The 22,298-nt window shown below is 38.3% G+C and overlaps 1 protein-coding gene and 1 long non-coding RNA gene across 2 annotated transcripts in view; one reads left to right on the top strand and one right to left on the bottom strand.

The window, feature by feature from the left end:
* Positions 1-22,298, bottom strand: part of LOC134806523 (uncharacterized) — a 496,946-nt gene that overhangs the window by 9,395 nt on the left and 465,253 nt on the right. The gene's annotated exons all lie outside the window — the stretch shown is intronic.
* Positions 13,413-18,104, top strand: LOC134806484 (uncharacterized). The gene is made up of 2 exons (XM_063779755.1): positions 13,413-13,836; positions 14,303-18,104. The coding sequence occupies exons 1-2, from the start codon at positions 13,432-13,434 to the stop codon at positions 14,366-14,368; spliced, it is 471 nt and encodes a 156-aa protein (XP_063635825.1). The 5' UTR covers positions 13,413-13,431; the 3' UTR covers positions 14,369-18,104.

The raw sequence follows: 22,298 nt of genomic DNA, 5'->3' as shown, positions 1-22,298 counted from the left end.
TTCGGGATAAGGCAAAAAATGAAATATCAGAATACCTTTTATCGCTCGGTTTCAGCCCACAAATTCAAGAATTTACTACAAGGCAGAATACCACAATAGTTATGTAATTTCCCACTACAATCCGGTACTATACATACTTTTTTCAGTTACCATAATCAAATTTGGGTTAGATTCTAACTTAGTTAATAGATTTGTAACTTAGTTATAAATATTTACAAAATTCATTAATAAAAATTCAAAATCCGAATTTCATAAAATATTTTTCAAGGCAAGTTATGCTTGTAAAAACGAGGTGGTACTCAATTCTTCTAATCGTTTTTTTTTGCGTAATGGTACGGAACCCTTCGTGCGCGAGTCCGACTCGCACTTGGCCGGTTTTTTTTTGTTTGTAGATTGTACCTACTCAATGCCTGGTATCGAACAATTTTATTGATATTCTGGTACAAGTATCATGTTTAAAATATTTAGAGATTTATTGTGAAACCAGTTATCACAAATACATCATGTTGAGGAAGGTACGGGGTTCATTACCCGTTAGTGGAAACCTTTGCACACAAGTTAATGCCTTTCACGATTTAGTCCTCTATTACGACTCCGAAAAAACTTCTTAAGATAACTCGTAATGTGCCTATACCACTTAAACGGACAATTACATCGTATGACTCTAGTGACTCTACCTTTAACGCGCCGTGTCATCAAACTTTTTGTTCGATCAAAATAGCATAAACGCATCAAAGTATTTTTGTAAGTCGTTTCAAGATGAAAGGCAAAAAATTGGAGAGGATTGCATTATATCCACAATAAATCTAATGACACGACAGCGTCTATAAATACGATTGGAACAGGTAGATTCGGGACTAATGAAGCCAGATTCACAACACCGTACCTAAGTGTCTATTGGTTTGTCATTGGAAAATGTTACATAAGTTTGAGAGAATACAGTTGAAATTTAAAAGCGTTGGTGCTGCGGGTTTTGTATATAGTTTTGAGAGTGTGAGAGGGGCGCGGGAGTCGCTGAAAGGGTTGTGTGGGAACGGAGGGCACCTGCGACTGCACATGGTGCTCGCCCAGTGGGTTTTTTATGCATTTGCGCAGACAGATCTGTCTAATGCAGTTTTTTACTCATCTCTGGAGCTAGGCCCACAGTAAGTTATGCAGCAATTTACTGGGAGTATGTACATAAGAATAGGTTGATTTGATTAGTGCTCTTATTATCAGTGGATATATCAGTGGGACATGCAGTAAACACATGCACAAAAAAATGATGATGATGATGATGATGTTTTTGTAGCTTTTCAGTAATAGCATTTAATAAAAACACAGCATTAGATTCTTTGTGTAAGATTGACCCATTATGTTTATTTTATTTCTTATCTACCTATTTTATAGCTACATGTACTTACCTGTGGGTTTGCACCAAGTTCGCACTTATAACGAGGGTGACGTATTTATGACACAAAACAATAATAAAATATGGTATGACGATAAAAGCACACCTATCCTATTCGTATACTGAATTTTTTAAATCAAGGACTATATATTTATAAAATTTATAACAGTAGTAAAGCTACCTAGTGGTCCGTTTTACATACTGGCTACATAGGTAGCCAGGTAGCGATAGATATCTCCGTTGTTTCTAAGGGAAAGCTCGATGAAGGTGCTCGGTCGCGTGTCCGCGTTGCGGTTAACGCGTTTACAACAAGGGCCCTACGTGAATTCGCGGCCTTTAACGAAGCCAACTCATTACGAATTCATCGACGAGAAAGCGTGAGCCAACAGGGGTGGTCAGTCTGACAGGCGATGTGTTGCAAAATGAATAAATAGCGGCGAGAAATGAGGGCAGTTCGCTAGCTAACCGCCGCTCAACTCAATAATGCATCCGTTCCTAGCTATTTCTAACCCTAGCTCCCTGCCTACTAGCTTCGCATGGGTAATGAGGCCCCTTGTAGCTGGTCGACGCGAAATACAGCATAGTTAATGAATTTGTTCGCAGACACGATAATGCACGGTATTTACGATCGACAGTTCGCAACCGCCCTTGCTAGAATTGCCGTCGTTAAATATTGATCTACGTTGGGGGTTAATTAGCATTTGTTGCCGATATTTGCAATAGCAGTTTATGGATTTTTATGACTTATATTTACCTAGCTACATATTAATTATACTTGCTGTACTCGTACATGCTGTAACAAAGGCCCCGTGTGACGAAATGCTCATAAATATTTGACACACAATATTAAGTTTAATAGCTCTACCAATAGTCAATCAATACGATTAGTTTTCGATGTTACATTCCTCATTTATTGTTATTTCGTGTGTAGGTATGCGGAGACATTTATTTAAAAAGTGTTTGATTATATTAGCATATTTCAATAGGTACATGCATGAGTCACTAATACTTAGTGCTTCACAAATTTATAAAAAAGTTTTTATTAATTTTCTTGAGTTAAGCTATTTTATAGAAGTTTCGCATATTAATATTTGTTTGTAGTTATCAAATGTCACTATATAGTATATCATGGCAAGATGAATAATTAAGTAAAAAAATACCTGAGTTAATAACTATGTAGAATGTAGGTACATACTTAATTAAATATGCAAATATAAATATAGGTAGGTACACGCGTATGGGATGAAGGTGAGGTTGCTGCCGACTTATTTAGCATATAAACAGGTAACTCGTGTTGAGTGTTAATCGGATAGCGTTTTTTGCATAAGCGGATAACCCTTTAACTACCTGCGCTGCGTAAGCGCACAATGGCTGCATTGTGCGCTTACGCAAGGTGGGGTGCGCATCCATCGCACTGTGGCAGGACAAGTATTTTGTGTGTTTGTTTTGTAGGGAAACTTGTATTGCGTGATTTGATCGTAAAGATACGCAGGGAATAATAGATTGCCATAGAGATTAATGTTTTATTATAAATATGCGCTGATAATTTATTACTTTAGTATAGGGTATTAAAACTATTGGTCGCCTTGTAAACCTAATCAAAAGACGGTTAGGTACCTAAATGATAAACAATACAACGTTAGAACTTAATTACCTAGTTGAAATGGTTCGTACCTAATTGACAAAACAATGTAACTAAAGGATACTTATTTAAATATAATTTTGTCAAATAAAAAAAAGTTATTCCATGCTTCATGAAGTATTGTGAGTGATGATGATGATAGAATTTTCTTCAGATGTCTTGCCTATATCCCGACTTCGACACAATAAAGGGATACACTACCGTATAACCATTGCAATCTGTATGATCTGCGTAAAGATTGAGAACAGTGCTAAAAAACGCAAAAGAAAACATTTTTTTCGCTTAGACAATATAGGTCAGGTGCGCGCCAACCCTTTCGTAGCGTGGGAGTCTAATTTTTTTGGTCAGGTGATGTTTTGTGCAATGGTTTTTTGCGTGCCATCAAAGTGTTTGCGATAATTTGTTCCCACATTCTTTATGCGAACGGGGAACTGATGACAGTTATATGGATTTATCGATTTATAACGGTACGTTTTTGTTGGTACCTATAAGGGTTGCGGAAAAAAATATTTATATTCCGGTAATCACATTCCATGGCGTCACAAATACAGGAAAAATATGTTATCCATTGAGCTCACAATGAACTTCCACAATCTTAATTAATCTCATATGCGTATTTGTGGAATGAGAATTGTGTAGGCATTGGGCGATAGGTACCTATGAGTTAATATATGTACATATGTCGAAGTCAAATTGTAAGATTCGGACTTATACAAACGGCGTCGTCATTTTACAAACGTGAAACGCACTGGTCAAACTGGTGGTAGCCCGTCGTAGGGTGTGCGCTATTCACAATAAGGTCGGAAAGAAAAAGGTTAGTGATATTATTGTTAACTTTGACAAGATATTTAATCACTATTTCATGAAGGTAGTCCTCGTCTGATATAAGAAAAGCCAAGGTTAATTAAAACAGTCGCTTATCTATGTTTGTTATTTAACGCAGAAGAAGTTTGAATTTGTTGCGTATTTATGTAGGTATTTAAATGAGCCACATTTATCTTAATTGTATGTACATTTACTTATGTATTTATAAATAAACATAGTCGTACCTATTTATTTCTATTTTAACAATTCAGGGTTAGTTTGAAGTTTACGGTTGTCCTTATATGCGCATGAGGTCTAAGCGGCGTAAATAAGATTTTTAAAAGTTACATAATTTTACAGTTAGATATGATTGATTTCAAGCAAAAGGTAACATAATATAGTCGGGCAATCTGAAATATTTCTCAGTGGGTACATATTGTTTGCACGCGACATACTGTTACATATATTTTTACACTTCAATTCATGTGATGTGGCATGATGTCAAATATGTCTCCATTTCAACTTTATGTGACTGTGATACACAGTGTGACACCTGCAATAATATGTTACTTTTCGAAGGCCGCAAAATTATGTGACACGCTCTTATGGCTCTACAAATAAGATCGTGTCAGTTATTTTTGCGGCCTTCGAAAAGTAACATATTATTGCAGGTGACTGTACAGTAAGCTGATTGTGATTGCTTATTTTCACGAAGGTGACCAAAGGGTTGTCATATTTACCACAAGTTTTACTAAAACAGACGGAATTTGCTTAATTTCAAAGTAACGTCGACCAGACGTACCTTTAGTTAAAGCATCTGGTGATGCCCTCACCCTTTAATGATTGATAATGATTCAATCATTATATTAATGACGGTGCGTAGGATCATTTGAGACGGCCGCGTCCGCTCGCTGATCGAAAGAGGTAATAGCCTTAGTCAAAACATATTTGCTGAAAGAATAATGAGAGTTCACAGCGGGGGCGGACCGGAAACAACATTCGCAGTGAAACGCGACTTCCGGTGCCGTCATAATGCATGCCTGACATTTTAATATCTACCCCTAATGTGCACAAAAAGTGCATTAAAGGATTGTGTAATCTAACTCAATCAAACGCTCATATGTTATGCAAGGTGGTGGCAGGTAAATGTGCTTCCATTGTCGACGAAGACCGCAAGTGCAATTTGTGTAAAGTGGATTTCAGAAAATAGATTCTAATAGCATTTTTCAATTTTCCTTGGTGTAGCATGAAAGAAAACTTAAAGTTAAAAGGCTGGTCTTAAAAACGTAATTATTTTGCGGATAGTTTTTGTTACAACATGTTGGATTTGTTTGAAGTTACTTGTATAAAAAGTTGGCTTTTTCAGGCGTGTCAGAGATCAGGAGAACGCGTGAGAACGCGGCTGATAGCGCGGGGGAGTTTTTGTTAGGGTTCATCGACACGCGAATGCTAGCAGCCTGTCGCGTCGCGACGCGTTATTTCAGGGACTAGATTGAAAAATTTAAATTATTTGCATCAGTAAAGAAATAGATAAAATACTGTTTTTAGGGTTCCGTACCAAAAAGGTACAAAAGGAACCCTTATGGTGCGACTCTGTTTTATTTATGGACCGCAAGGTTGACATTGCCGGTTTAAAATATTTTAGTACTTTAAGTGCAGTCAAAAATTAAAAAGTTTAAACATTGCAGTCTCGTTTTCCACGTGAAACAATATTGCATGTACTTGGCACGGTCCAAACTTTAAAAAAGTTGAAACGTTCTTATTTAAAAATACTTAACTAAGCTTTAGTCCTATTCAGCGAAAGGTGTCAAGCAACTGCAACTTTTTTATCTGTGCTTGAAAGAGCATAAGTGTTTTAAGCAGAAAAATAAAAATACACTTGCATTAAAATGCCGGACAAGTGCGAGTCGGATTGAATTATATGTTTTTAAAACAATAGTTGTTTTTCGTAACGCCTCGGTAAAAAATAGTTTTAACTGGATTTTTTCAGATAAAGATGAATAAGACAACTGAAAGGAGTTAAAAGTATGTATCTGTGTATTTTTTTTCCAGAAACATGTTTTTATTTGTAGGCAGGTATTTATTATCGATATATACATTTATGATCTTATTAAACATCAATATGAAAAATTGCTGTTCTCATAACGCTGAAAATTTTGTGGTTCTGTCTAATAACTTAATCACATTAGATATCACAATAATGGAAGTTCAAAATAGGAAACATAAGCCGATTTTGATTCTCTATTTCAAAATAAACTTATCACGTTGCAACCAACTCTGGGAGAAGCTTAATATTTTTTACGAGATGGTTTTTGCACCACATTCCCTTTTGCCATTGTAGGTATTGACTGTGATACGATTGTTTATTTACTGACACAGCACATTTTGTATCTTTATAAACACGTCTGGGTGAAAAATATATTAACTACATTGGCTGTCAAGAAATAAGAACTATGTATTTTTTTATATGTTTTTGTATAGGTACCTAAATACTTACAACCTTTGAATATATTAATGTGAATGCTTTTGCAGAACTGTATGTATCCCACCAAAAACATTCACATGTAAAATGTTGCCAAGACGAGACCATATGTCTCGCACTGTCAAAAAGTTTTCTGATCTCATGTAGAGCCAAGCTTCCAACTCTACACGCCCTAACTACAAGGCCTAACTTCACAAACTCTACACCTTAGTCAAAATATGTGGCTTGGCCGTTTCTCTACATACCGTCACATGGGCGTAAGGTGCAAAGTTTATTTACTGTTCATTACAGATACAGACAGGGCTGACCTGTGTTAAGTAAATTAGGGTAACAATTAAATAGTACCTAACAACGGCAGCGCGTTAAACATTATCCCTTGGGCAAGCTGGAGCTAATTTCATGCTCGTTTAGTTATACCTTTTTCCTAAAATTAGGTAAGCCGGTGGAAATCGAGTTCTATTTACGGTCCGTCACTGGTACCTAATAATACGTATAGGCAGTTTATCATAAATTATAAATTAATATAATTAAGTAAATAAGTACCTATCCACTACACTGTCAAAACCCCTCTTCGGTCGTTTTCCGCGCATCAGATTGTTCGGCCGATGCCGGCTGTCTCGAAGAGTACAGTTATCCCACGTTCCGTCCCACGCTTTTGCACAATTCTTTCCACACAAAAAACACAGATTTATATAAATTTCTTCTACCTGCTCGTGTGGCTTGCAGAATTTTGATACCTTTTGTGTTGTTTTTTGCTTTAATTTGTGACAATAATTATACCGGTATATGACTTTTTACCTGCGCGATTTTTTGCTCCCAAATCCGAATTCGGCCGTATCTGACGTTTTGCACTATACGACCGTTTGTTTTGGCAGAGATAGCGATGGGTTTACTGTTAGCCCGGAAAAAAATGTTGACGCAGTAAATTCCCTTATCTGCAACTTTTTCAAACTATTTTGGTCTTATAGGTTTCTAATAGTACATATATTAGTTATATAAGAAGAGTTATTTTTCTTGCGCATTCATTGTTTAAGTACTTACTCAAGTACTAATGAAAATATCATAGACATTTTCCATATACCTACACTAAATATAAAAAGGAATTTATCAATACATCGCTCATTTTCTACTGCTGCAACGCTGATCCAAAACAATAGCATAAATGAGTTAAATGAATATTTTAGTACTGACAGACAGGACTCAATATACATTTGTACCTATATATGTATGTCTTAGTAAAAATTCGTTTTTTACTGAAAACGCGTTTTCCCTGGTTAAAACTAGTTGTCTGAATCGCTTCAGTGAAAACGCGTTTTCAGTAGGTAGGGAAAACTAGTTTTCCGTACGGCCCCGATGAAAAGTAGTTTGAACTAGGATTATTCAATCAAAACTGACTTTTAATATTTTTAACTTAGAAAATTTTGTTAACTTAGAAAAAAAAGCTTTTTTTTAGTTAGATACGCGTATCGTCTAGTAAAAACTAGTTTTAATTGAAATACATTTTTGAACAAGGCACTTTGCGAACACTTTATTTGACTGAAAAATCCCGTTAAAACTAGTTTTCACCGTGGCCTCAAGGAAAACTACTTTTAAGAGGGAAAACCCGTTTTCACTAAAAGCAGGATTTTACGATAACATAGGTAGGTACATACATATGTTTATTGCATTGTAAAAAACGAACTTTCTTCAAAGCGTATAAAATAGCTATGCATAGGCAGTTAATCGATTAGGATAGCCTATTAAGAGAATAGCTCCAGTCTCCGCTCAGGTATACTGATGAGGTTGCGTTTTATCAAATAGAGGAGCATAAAAAAATCTTCTCTGCATGTGCCATTTAAAAAGAAGAGCTACACAAAAAATGGTAGGCAAAGAATCCCGCTTTTAGCCGCGTGAAGGGTTGAGGGTTGAAGGTATTCGTATGCGAGAGCGAGCAAAAACTATGATAAAATGCTATTTCTTTAATATAATCAGCTTGTAAAGGATTGGTTCATTTATATCCAAATTATTATATAATTTTAGAATACTAGGAAATATGCAAAGACTATTTGTAGTTTTTATAAGAAGATCATAAGGCGATTACTAACTGATTTTATGAGAGATTAAAGGCATTTGTATAAAAAGCGATCGAATGTGTGAGCCAGTTCTAAATGGCATGTCTATACGATATTGAGGGTACAAATTGCAGCTAACAATCAAACTTTTTTTGTGTGTGAAAACAAAGCGATTTATAAAAGGGTGTATTTTTTGCGTCGCTTTCACAACATGTGCAATGCACAATCGTATATCTGACCTACTTACCTACACATTTCCTCTGCAGTAAAGGGTTACCTTTCCGAAATGGTGCCTACATTACACTCTAGTACGATACTGCTATCCGGTTTGTGTTTCTGCTTCCTTTGTTGGCAAGCGTTGTTTTATTTGTATGCAGGTATCATATTTGTAGTAATAATATTACTTACAACCCATAATTACATATGTCCGGGGAAAACTTACACTATTCATTAATTAATGTTTTTTGTGCTAAGCAGTACAATAACAATATCTACAGTTCTGAGCTTCTGAGGTTCCAGCTTACGTCATTACTTCTATATTACCAGTGGTGTATTAATTGTAATATCAAATTTCCCGTTTCTCGTAAAGCATACACCTTCACAGCGTACATTCTATTAAGCCGTCAATGTTTTATTAAATATCTTGTACGAAAGTATTCAACAAGAATGAAAATTCTTGTTGAACTCTACCTATTTATGCTAAGACAAATAACTGACAATCGTTATGACAGCAGAAAAGCTATTCTTTATTATTGGTTTGGTTGGTTACAACTTATAAACTAGCAACTAGACAGTGACTTCAGCGTAAATACGAGTACGTACCTGGGTACCTAAAGTTTTGGCTTTTAAAGTGCTACATATTTATGTTTACAGTCATAGTTAACTCTCTTCCAAACCATTTTAATTTTAATGTGCTGTAAATCTCTATTAAGCCTCTAACATTTCAGTAGGTTTCTAATAATTAGGTGCCTAGTGTACTAACTAATGCCAACTATTCTCAAAGCGCCATTGAAGCAGTTATTTTTACCACATGATTAACTTATCGAATCTTTGGCGCCTGCGATGGGTTAAAAAATAGCAGAAGGGTTGACAAAGTGACAGCTAATTGAAAAACGCCCATGCGCAGTGTTTTTGCTGGTTTACTTGTAGGGCTAATCTCGCTACTCCCCCGTGACATGTTTTTTAAAAACCCATAGGTTAGGAAGGGGTTGTTTTAGATATAATGCTTTAAGCGTCCTGCCAAAAATAGACGTACGAGTACACATACTGCGGAGCTGCACATATACTGCATTTAAATATACTTTGGAACTGAAACGGAGTTTTGTTTATACTTCAATATGTATAGTGCATACCTTATGAACTGTGATACATGCTTTTTTCATGATATCTTTTTTTACTATCAACCCTACTAAGTTTATGAAGAGAAATATATTATATATTATCAATTTGTCAATGCAATGCCTACTAAACGTTTTTTTACTCATGCTTTATTTATTCACATAAAGTCCAATTAGGATTATTAATTAATTCATCAAATCATATATGTATATCATGCGATAACACATAGGATATGAAAGATACTGTTGAATGCATAATAATTTTTCAAGGGGTAAAAAAAGTGTTTGAAATTTGTATAAAAAATTTTTAGGCTATTATTAATCAAGCTCTAAGTGGAACTTAATACTTAATCATACTTACATGTCCACGGCCACGTCATCCGTAAACTATATATTTTCCTCTTAAATGCTCAGTTATTCTCCTCCATTTTTCCTTATGGTAGAAGAGCCGGCCGCAAAATTTCTAACCGACTTGATACCACGATGAAATGCACAATGGTTTCCCAGAAAAGTTATGCTAAGTCCGAATTCGATAGTCTGCCACGGCGGAACTTGCCGAAAGTACGAAAAAGAAGGCCACTTCCGGTGCGAAAAAAGGGGCTGATTTAACCCATCTGATACCGAGATAGTAGTTATGGCAGCAGTTAGAAATTTACATGTAGACACAGAAAAGCGAAGTCTGCCACTATTTTTTTTGCCGGAAGTGCTTGGCAGACGCTCTCAAAGGTGACCATCGGGACCCCTAAATTAACCCATCTGATACCACCATGAAACCAATGCCAGTCGGTAGGTATGAACTCTCATGTCAGGAATATATAAGTCTGCCAAGGCTTTTCCTGCCGAAACACCATGGCAGACGAGATTATGTAAGCAAGGTCGCCATCGGTTACCCTACACTAACCCATCTGATACCACCATGAAACCAATTCCATTCGGTAGGTATGAACCCCCATTTTAGGAATATATAAGTCTGCCAAGGTTTTTCCTGCCGAAACACCTTGGCAGACGAGATTATAAGCAAGATGACCATCGGTTACCGTACACTAACCCATCTGATACCGCCATGAAACCAATTCCAGTCGGTAGGTATGAACCCTCATTTCATGAATATATAAGTCTGCCAAGGCTTTTCCTGCCGAAACACCTTGGCAGACGAGATTATGTTAGCAAGGTGTACATCAGTTACCCTACATTAACCCATCTGATACCTCCATGAAACCAATTCCAGTCGGTAGGTATGAACCCTCATTTCGGAAATTTTTAAGTCTGCCAAGGCCTTTCCTGCCGAAACTCCTTGACAGACGAGATTATGTAAGCAACATCCGCATCCGTGGGACCGGTATACGTGATTACTGTAGGCTTATTTATTACTTTATGCTTTTACATATTTGTATATTATTATGTTATTAATGAAATATATTTATAATTTATTAAACCTATACCTAATACATTGGGAATTCATTACCTGCTTACGGCAGTAGTAGGGAGTAGTGGGTGAGTTCTGGCTCACTTAGCCAGGCCAACAGTCCCTCCCCCTTTTTTTCCCTTGTTGAGGCTGTACGAGACGGTACATGAAATATGTAATGACATCTGTCAAAAGGTCACTTGAAAGTCAGTATAGAGCTTACCTCGTATCTAAGCACAAGCGTTAACGGTTATGAACAATATATGTGTGATGTAGTAGTTAGAAGAGTGGAAATACAGTTCTTTATTAATATTTAAAATATGTTTCATTAGTGCCTAACATATTTATGGTCCTTCGATGGGCCGTTAGCGCTAATAACTGTAGCTACGAACAATGTGCGTGGACATGCGGTGCGTGATAGATCAGCGGCCGACTCCATATCGTCGGTATTGTGCAGTGCGCAAGTTTGCTGAACTGATGTGAGGTGCTCTGTGCTCAAGATTTTAATTGCAAGTTGCAAAATAGAGGACCTACAAAAACGCAGTGCGTGTGCGTAGTGACATTTTGGTGTGGGAAGTTGTCACCAGCGTTTTTCCGGGGTGCAGTGCTCGCCGGGACGCAATACTAAATACCGAATATTTCGGTGTCTGTTCATTGAGCAGGGATTCTTTAAAAATAAAACGCAAGTTGCGCATGACCCGCGTGCAGTGCTCGTGTGGACTAATTCTTATGTCTCGAAGTTCGAACATTTTCAGAGTTCAGTGAACTATATTTTAATGCGTAACGCAAGTTGTGCTAGCAGTTAAATTACGTCTCCGTGTGCAGTGCAAACGGAGTGATATTGGCATTTCTTTCGAACTTTAATGGCCCCTATAGTGGTCTACATATATTTAGTGTAACATACTATCAAATATTAAAGACAGTTCCGTTCTAACGGTCAGTGGCTGCAGTGTTAAAAAGTGTTAACCAGTATTACAATTAGCATAGTTGCTAGTTGAACGTTTGGAGGGTTGCATTTATTTAGCTATTTTCCCGTTGGGTACCCTTTCTAGAACATTGACTTTTTTAGTTCGTTCATTTGGCATTAAAAATTCGTTCATCTATTTCCGCTAGAAACCGGACCAATAGCTATCAACTTTGTATAACTTCATGATAACTTCACTCACATGCGTTTTGGTTATGCAAAGTTATAATCGGTAACTTCAATACGCACAAGTTAATTGCAAATGGAAAAAAGTTTGCTCGAGTGAGCATAGTTTGCAAAAACGAAACGTCGCCGGACTTCGGAGATCTACGCCAAGCTTCGTGTTGCAGCCGCGTGCGCCTATTGGCCTTGCGCAACGCCGTTCATCCCGTTCCGTTCCAATAGCAGCGTGGCAGGAATCCTTCGTTCACGCATTCACTCATATCGGACGCCGACGACGCCATTAATTTCGTTTCGACAAAGGAAATAATTCGTGCTATTTGTATGTTTCACAACCAAAGCTCTGCATATTGAGTTGGTCTCAGACTTGACCACTGAATGTTTCATGAACGCATTGAAGAGGTTTATAGCGCGTAGAAATAAGCCAAACATAATTTATTGTGATAATGCCAGTACCTATAAAGGGGCTCAAAATAAATTGTATGAGTTGTATAAATTGCAGTCTGCCACAGACCACAAGAATGCTGTAGAGCTCTTTGCTGCTGATCAAGGCATTTCATTTAAATTTATACCGAGTTATTCTCCTGTGTTTGGTTCATTGTGGGAGGCTGGAATAAAATCTGTGAAATACCACTTAGACTTCGGAGATCTACGCCAAGCTTCGTGTTGCAGCCGCGTGCGCCTATTGGCCTTGCGCAACGCCGTTCATCCCGTTCCGTTCCAATAGCAGCGTGGCAGGAATCCTTCGTTCACGCATTCACTCATATCGGACGCCGACGACGCCATTAATTTCGTTTCGACAAAGGAAATAATTCGTGTTATTTGTGCTTGGCTTATACTTTGTTTTCTAACTCTCCAATTTTTCTTTGTAAGAAAGTGCGGTTGCATAAACAATTGCAAAAATTAACCGCATGAACGCTAAGTTAGTGCTAAGCAAGTGTTTACATTGTGTAAGTTATTTGCATTGCAAATTGCAATTCATTTGCGGCACGGTGTGCAAGGCTTTAACAATTTGTACTTATACGTTTGGGTTGATACAGGTAACTATAAGTTATACTTAGTTATTGTCAATTTGTATTCGCATACGTGTGACGTGTGTGTATAACTCTATTTAGATAAATCATCTAATTAAGTTGTTGAATATTGTTTAAGGGGTTAGCAAGTCTCCATTACAAAATGGCGGACGATGATGTTAAGAGACTGCGAGCGGCCAGGGGGCAATTAAAAGCTGCTTTAACAAGGATGATGGCGTTTAAAGCGGCAGCTGAATCGGCTTCTTCTAGCGTAGATGCGGACCCTTTGCTTTATCAGCAAAAGAAGGATAGGTTGGAGAAGATCTTTGAGGAGTATAAGGAGCTCAACCTCGAAATCCTGTTACTGGATCCAGCTGATCAAGAGCGGGTAGAAGATTTCGAAGACAAGTACGATGTACTGCGCTCCTTTTATGCGGGCATAATCAATGCAGCGTTGGGCGAGGCTGCGCCGCTCATGTCACCGCAGCGATCTTTCGCGTCCCCCGGGGGATGTAACGCGTCGCCATTCAGGCTGCCACCTATTAATTTGAAGGTGTTTACTGGTGAGGTAGGTGATTACCAAGGTTTTATCTCACTATTTAACAGCGTCATTGACGGTGATGTCAAATTAAAGGCCTGCGAGAAGTTATATTATTTAAAAACTTATTTAAGTGGAGAGGCCTTAGCGCTAATTAATTATTTACCTCTCACGGCCGAATCATACCCAATTGCTATTGAGCTTTTAAAACAAAGATATGATAATAAGAAACAATTAGTTAACCATCACATCATATCAATTTTAGATTTGCCCCCCATGCAAAAGGCATCTGCTGGATGTATAAGGAACTTAGTTTCAGTAACTAGGCAGCACCTAGGTGCGCTAACAAATTTAAGTGCCCCAGTTTCTCAGTGGGATTTAGTGATAGTTACAATTTTGCAAAGGAAACTTGACCAATATACTTTGAGAGCTTACCATTTAGAAAATCAAAGCAACAGTGATTTGCCAAACCTCAATGATTTTTTAACCTTTCTAGAGCAACGAGCTGCTGCCTTGGAGTCGCTGGGAGAGCGCACGCCCACTGGGCGACGCTCTAGTTTAATAAGCTCAGCAACAAGTAATGTTAAAGTGGTTAAGCCGTTGAAGTCTAAATGTAAGTACTGTCAATCTAATGTTCACAAGCTGCATCAGTGCTCAACTTTCAGATTAATGGAGCCTCATAAGAAAAAACAATTTGTTGTGTCTAATAAATTGTGTAGCATTTGTTTAAATGAACATGTTGGTCAAAGATGCATCTATTCTTTCAAGTGTGCCATTTGCAAGGGCAAGCATAATACTCTATTGCATGAGGAAGTTCCACAGCAGTGTGCGGCAGTCTCACAGATTGATGAAACTGAGAACCCAATATCGGGGTACATCAGTTTATTATTAAGTAGGAGAGGTACTGATCTTTTACCTACCATTAAGGCTAGGGTATATGATAAGCACGGGCAACCTATGATTGTTCGTTGTCTTCTAGACACATGTAGCCAGATTACCTTTTTGCGCTCTGATGTAGCAGAGCGTTTAGGATGCGAACTATACCCTGATGATTCAGCAATCTCAGGGGTGTGCGATGCTCCCAGCTTTAAGGCTATGCAAACCTCATTGAGGGTTCATTCCATGGTAACGGATTATAGTGTCGCAGTGACATGTAATGTTGTTAAAAATATTACAGCTAATATGCCACAGTTCTCTCTCAGAAATGAAGTTATAAACATACCACCTAATATCCAATTAGCTGATGACAGTTTTGATATTTCTTCAAGAATTGATATACTATTAGCGTCCCACGTATTCTTTCAGGCACTTCTGCCGGAGCAGATACCTGCCTTGCCTAGCAAGCTGGTGCTGCAAAATACACGCTTCGGGTTTATTGTAGCTGGCCTGGCCGGTTGCTCCAGCGCAGCCCCGGTTCCAAGCTTAGCTTCAAATTTTTGCTGTCAACAGCTAACACAAAATAATGATGAAGGTAAATTAGATAATATTGTATCCCAATTTTGGTTAACTGAGAAGGTTCCAGAAACATACACAGAGGCCAGCTCTGAACAAGAGTTAGCTGAAACAATATTTCAGGAGACTGTAGTCTTGAAAGATAATAAATTTGAGGTGGCATTGCCACTCAAAAAGAATATTATTGATCTGTATTTAGGTGATTCACTGTCATGTGCTTTAAAAAGATTCTTAAATTTAGAATTGCGCTTTAAAAAAGATAATGAATTGTATTCAAAATATAAAGCTTTCATAGATGAGTATGTGCGGTTGGGCCATGCAAAGTATGTCAACATTTCAGAGTACAACTTAGAAGGGGAGGCGGTTTATTTTCTTGCCCACCACCCTGTTTTCAACCCCTTAAGTAAAACTTCATCCCTTAGAGTCGTATTTGATGGATCAATGCCTACTTTGGCTAAAATTTCACTCAATGACGTTTTATTGAATGGGTCCGTTGTACAAAATGATCTGTTCAGTATTTTGGTCTTGTTTCGCCTATATAAGTTCATTTTGAACTGCGATATACAAAAAATGTTTAGGGCTATTTCATTAACCCCAGAGCATAGGCCGTTGCAAAACATTTTATGGCGTAAAGATAAGAATTCCGATATACAATGCCTTCAGCTGCAGACTGTAAGTTACGGTCTAAAAAGTTCGTCTTTTCTAGCCACTAGGTGCCTATTAGAGTTAGTGAATAGATACAAAAACGATTATCCCCTGGCCACAGACGCTCTGTTATATAATACCTATGTTGACGATGTCAACCTGGTTGCTAATGATATGAATCAAATCTTGTCAGCCAAGACACAATTGATAGCCTTACTAAGGTTAGGTGGCTTTGAACTGCACAAGTGGTGCTCAAATGTGGACAATTTATTGGATGATATTCCACTTAGCTCACAAACTAAGGCAGTAGTAGACTTTTCCAATGAAAAGGACCCAATTGTGAAAACTTTAGGCATCCGATGTGACTTGGCTTCGGACACGATTATAATGGTTGCCCCTAAACAGGAGGTTTGTGATAATTACACAAAAAGAAGTTTATTGTCATTTGTCAGCAGACTTTTTGATCCTTTAGGTTTAGTCGGGCCTGCCATAGTCAATGCTAAGCTGCTTTTACAGCAGACCTGGTTGGAAAAGCTCCAGTGGAACTCTCCGCTACCAGACCACCTAAATGAAGGGATCAAAAGGTTTGCGACTAGTTTGAATAAAATGAAAAGCATTGTTGTAAAAAGAAATTTAGACACATCTAATGCTAAAACTATAGATATAATTGGATATGCTGATGCTAGTGTAAAGGCTCATAGATGTTGTTTATACCTCCGGATTGTAAATTTAGATGATAGTGTTAGCGTTGGCCTATTGTGCTCTAAGTCACGGGTGAATCCAATACAAAAATTAAGTATCCCTAGAGCAGAGCTTAATGCAGCTTTGTTGCTGGCCAAGTTAGTTAAAAAGGTCTATGACCTCATTAAAGATAAATTTGAGGTAAAGGTATACCTGTTCTTAGATTCTCAAGTTGTATTGTGTTGGCTCGCAACAAGCTCATTAAAGCTCAATGTCTATGTTGCCAATAGGGTCAAATATATACAGGAGACGACTCAAGACTTCTCTTGGTATTATGTGCCTACAGAGCACAATCCAGCCGACCTTTTGTCAAGGGGCGTTGACCCGCATCTATTGCAAGGTAATAACTTATGGTTCTATGGACCTACATCCTTAAAAACAGCTGATTTTCTGCCCAAAACTGGATATGAAATACCAAGAGAAATTCCTGAATTAAGGGTCTCACATGTAACTGAAAAGAGTGAGCCTCTACCTCTGTTCATAGGTTGTTCTAATATAGATAGGATTAAACGGATTGTATCCTATATGTATAGATTTGTCAATAACTGTAAGGTTAAATTAGAAGATAGACTGTCAGGGAATTTAACGCCCGAAGAATTGGATCTCGCTTTAAAAATTGTTCTCAGATGGGTGCAAGCACAGTACTTTGCACAAGAAATAAAGGCTTTGAATTCGAAGTCGCCTCTAAAGTCAAATCTTCAGGCGTTGAACCCGTTCCTTGATAACATGCATTTAATGCGTGTAGGTGGGCGGTTGCAGCATGCTGACGTGCCTTATGCCACTAAGCATCCCATAATATTGCCAAAAGGCTGTAAGCTTGTGCATTATTTAATAGAAAAAGAGCATAGGGTTCTGCTGCATGCTGGGGCAAAGCTTGTCTTGTCAGATTTAAGTTTAAGGTACCATATCATTAATGGCATAAGAGAAGTTAAGTGTGTTATAAATAAGTGCATAATTTGTTTTAAGTTAAAAGCAAAAAATGCAGAGCAATTGATGGGTTCTCTACCTTATGACAGAATAACGCCTTGCAGGGTATTCGAAAAGACTGGAATGGATTTTGGAGGTCCTTATAATATAAAAATGTTAAGGGTGAGAAAACCTGTTATACGTAAGGCATACATTTTGCTATTTGTATGTTTCACAACCAAAGCTCTGCATATTGAGTTGGTCTCAGACTTGACCACTGAATGTTTCATGAACGCATTGAAGAGGTTTATAGCGCGTAGAAATAAGCCAAACATAATTTATTGTGATAATGCCAGTACCTATAAAGGGGCTCAAAATAAATTGTATGAGTTGTATAAATTGCAGTCTGCCACAGACCACAAGAATGCTGTAGAGCTCTTTGCTGCTGATCAAGGCATTTCATTTAAATTTATACCGAGTTATTCTCCTGTGTTTGGTTCATTGTGGGAGGCTGGAATAAAATCTGTGAAATACCACTTAAAGCGGGTTGTAGGTGAAACGAAGAATTAAATTCGGTAATCGTACAAATTGAAGGCATTTGTAACTCAAGGCCCATGACTGCTTTGCCTACAACCGACGTTAATGAGACTCCATATCTTAGCCCTGCTCATTTTTTGACTGGGGCTCCTCTTACCACATATCCTGAAAAAGATTGTACTAAAGGGCCTGTTAGTCTTACTAAGTTTTGGGAACAATGTAACCGTATGGTTCAAAACTTTTGGAAGCAGTGGCATAAGCAGTACCTTGTTCAATTACAAAATAGGCCAAAATGGCGCAAAGATTGTAAAAATATAGAAGTAGGTACTTTAGTGATAGTTAAGGATGATAATGTAACGCCTTTGAGGTGGCCCATGGCTAGAGTAGTAGAGGTCTACCCCGGAGTTGATGGAAAAGTAAGGGCACTCTCCATAAGGACAATTAAAGGGTCTATCATAAGAACAAGCATATATAAAGTGTGTGTTCTACCAATAGATAGTTAAGTTGTATAACATAGTTAGTTTCTAAGATAGTTAACATATAGTTTATATAAACCTTTTTTGTGGTTGGGAATATGTACGAGACGGTACATGAAATATGTAATGACATCTGTCAAAAGGTCACTTGAAAGTCAGTATAGAGCTTACCTCGTATCTAAGCACAAGCGTTAACGGTTATGAACAATATATGTGTGATGTAGTAGTTAGAAGAGTGGAAATACAGTTCTTTATTAATATTTAAAATATGTTTCATTAGTGCCTAACAGAGGCCCTGCAACCTTACCTTGAACCCAACCTAATGTCATTGTAGCTCGAATCTAACCTAATCTATTTTTATTGCTTTTAGAAAATATTCTAATAACAATTATCTACTTTTGCAAAGTTAAATGTTGAATTCTTTATTTCGCAAAATGGAATTTTAATGTGACTATAATGTATGTGCAATCTACTTAGAAACTGGGTTTAGAAATATAAAAACACACATTTTATATAGGATAATAAGTTTATTCAAGTAATATTCTGAACATATGAGATATAGTAACATCATTACTTATTCTGTGTACAGTGGAGAAAACATGCAAGTTGACATTTTTCGTTTTAAAATAAAGATAAACTAAACAGTATTTGCCACAAACCGATGTAAAAAAAACTTTGCAGTTGTTGATTACAATACCATATCTTAAGGCCCCAGTACACAATGGGCCATCGCCGGCCATTCCAAGGGACGCATTTATGCGTTAGAGGGAGCAAATGATATTGCTATCTCATTCTACCGCATGGCTGCGTCCCTTGGAGTGGCCGGCAATGGCCCATTGTGTACTGGGGCCTTTACAATTTCTCTCCATGAACATTTTATGATACCCAACCAACCTTCCGGTTTTCGCCCGAATGAATTAAAATATTCACCAACACCATTGACATCAATATAAATGGCTATCCGATGTCAGCCAGGTTTAAAATCCGGATCTAAATTGATAATAAGCAATTTAAACAGGTGAACAGGTAGCTGAACAAACATTGGCATTTTGTTGGCTGCAAATACATTCGATTCCACGCCTATATTCATTTTACTCATATAGTGTTACACAGAACTCATTTGCTGTCAAGAATTACCGACAATTGTCGTGTTTCTTGTGACAATTGTCATTAGCTTCGCAAAATAAGTACTTAGTATTTGGCGATATAATGGAGTTTTTATTTTATTAACATGTTGGTGGCAAACAAGCACACAGCCCGTCTGATGGTAAGCGGTTACCGTAGCCTATGGAGGCCTGTAACGTCAGTACCAACTGTGATGTCGACAAGTGTCGCACCTGCCACCGTAGTGAAATAGAGGCCAGGCCCCAATTTCACATCGGTGACAGGTGCGACGAATTGTAAAATCACTATCGCTGACGTCACAGGCATCCATGGGCTACGATTACCACTTACCATCGGGCGGGCCGTATTCCTGTTTGCCACCATCATTGTATTATTTAAAAAAAAACTTTATTATATCGGAAAAAACAGATATTTCTCCTGTGAAGTTTCTGATAATTGTCAAAGATCTAGAAGAATTGTAGGTAATTCTTGACAGGTAATGAGTTATGTCGGAATTTCGTGACAATTGCAGTGTTTCTGTGACAATTGTCATAAACTTAGCAAGAGAAATATCTGTTTTTTTTCCGATATCATAAAGTTTTTTTTTAATAATACAATGATGGTGGCAAACAGGAATACGGCCCGCCCGATGGTAAGCGGTAACCGTAGTTCATGGATGCCTGTGACGTCAGCAACAGTGATTTTACAATTCGTCGCACCTGTCACGTTGGTGAAACAGGGGCCAGGAGTTAAGTCAAAAGCTAGTAAACAGTAATCTCCTCCATAGTCCTCTCTAACTTTCAGGCAGTTTTATTAACTTCTTATGGTATCAATGTGGAGTATAAATAGTCTACTATACATATATCCCAAAAACTTTAACGTTTACGTTTTTAAATACAGGGTCCCCTTAGCCATTGGACAAACCCTGAAATCCCACATAGGGTTACTTCTCAGAAATGCTCTAACGGTAATTTCTTTTTAATTAGAACAAAAGATAAAACATTAAATTATCAAACAAAAGTTAATTCCAATAATCGACAACAAAAAGAAACATACTGTATTAATCATTGGCAGTGCTTTTGACAATTTGTTTGAAAATGTGCGGCAATGATGACATTTGTCAAAAGTCAGAATCTTATTAATGTCATAAATAAAAAAGATAATCAAAACGGTCGAAGAAAGTTTTAATTAATTTAATTTAATGTAATAATTTAATAATTAATAATTAATCTTATTTAAAGCTGCAACACGACTGATTAATTGACATGATTGTTCTCCCAGAAGGAGGTTCGTGGGGTGTTAGACTTTGGTACGGTCGTATAGAGGGCGGTCTCGTGACTTCAGAAAATTCCGACTTTTGGCCTACCGCTTCCGGTCAGAAAAATGTTCGACGGCCCGGCCAAACGGTGGGAGGTAGGTGGGGGGTGCTCGACCAAATGTCATAGAGGACCCTGGCAGTTTTTGACGCCGCCATTTTTTTTCAAAATGGCTGACTTTTTTTTTTTTTTTTTTTCAAGTTTGTCCTAGCGCGCTGAAATTTTGGTCACGGAATCTCGGGGTCCTCTAGATTCGTATGGGAAAAAATTTTTTCGAAAAAATCCAAGATGGCGGAAAAAATGGCCCCTTTTATTTTGTATGGCAACTTTTAAACGGTGCGAGATAGGTGGGGGGTGCTCGACCAAATGTCATAGAGGGCCCTGAGACAAAATAAACTTCATTTAAAAATTTTCAAACGGGCCGACATTTTTTATTTTATTTTTTCAAGTTGGTCCGAGCGCGCTGAGATTTGGCATGGCGAGAGATAGAAGCCTCTAGATTCCTATGAAAAAAAAATTTTTTTGGAAAAAATCCAAGATGGCGGAAATAATGGTCATTTTAATTTTGTATGGCAACTTTCAAACGGTGCGAGGTAGGTGGGGGGTGCTCGACCAAATGTCATAGAGGGCCCCGAAACAAAGCAAACTGCATTTAAAAAAATCCAAAATGGCCGACTTTTTTTTTTTAATTTTTCAAGTTGGTCCGAGTGCGCTGAGATTTGGCGTGCGGCGAGCTAGGGGGCCCAGCATTACCATGTAAAAAAAATTTTTGGAAAAATCCAAAATGGCGGGCGACAAGGGCAAAATTCAAATTTCCAAGTAGGTTTAGCGAGCCCGAAGGGCGAGCTTCAGGCCGGGAGGCCGAAGGCCGACCCCGCGTAGGGCCGTCAGGCCCGGAGCTTCACCCCGAATATCCAAGCGTGCCCCACCCCCAGTAATTTTGGGCGAGGCCGAAGGCCGAGCTGCGGGAATGACGAACAAAGCAAAATCCTATACAAAAAGTGTATTAAGCGAGCCCGAAGGGCGAGCTTCAGGCCGGGAGGCCGAAGGCCGACCCCGGCGGAGGGCCGAAGGCCCGGAGCCTCCACCCCGACTCCCAAAACGCGAGGCCGAAGGCCGAGCTGCGTGAATGCAGTTCCCCCAAGCGTTCTACAAAGTCAACTGTCTTGATAAGCGAAGCCGGCGGGCCGAAGGCCCGACGGCGAAGCGTCGAGGCTCGCGAAGGCCGAAGGCCGAGCTCCGCGTAGGGCCGAAGGCCCGAAGCGTCACACGAGAGGGGGAAGTTGGCCTACGGCCTTCGGCCCGCCGTTTCGCT

The sequence above is a fragment of the Cydia splendana genome, chromosome 3 (assembly GCF_910591565.1).
Source record: "Cydia splendana chromosome 3, ilCydSple1.2, whole genome shotgun sequence".
Taxonomy (NCBI): Eukaryota; Metazoa; Arthropoda; class Insecta; order Lepidoptera; family Tortricidae; genus Cydia; species Cydia splendana.
This window is presented reverse-complemented; position numbering and strand designations above follow the sequence as displayed.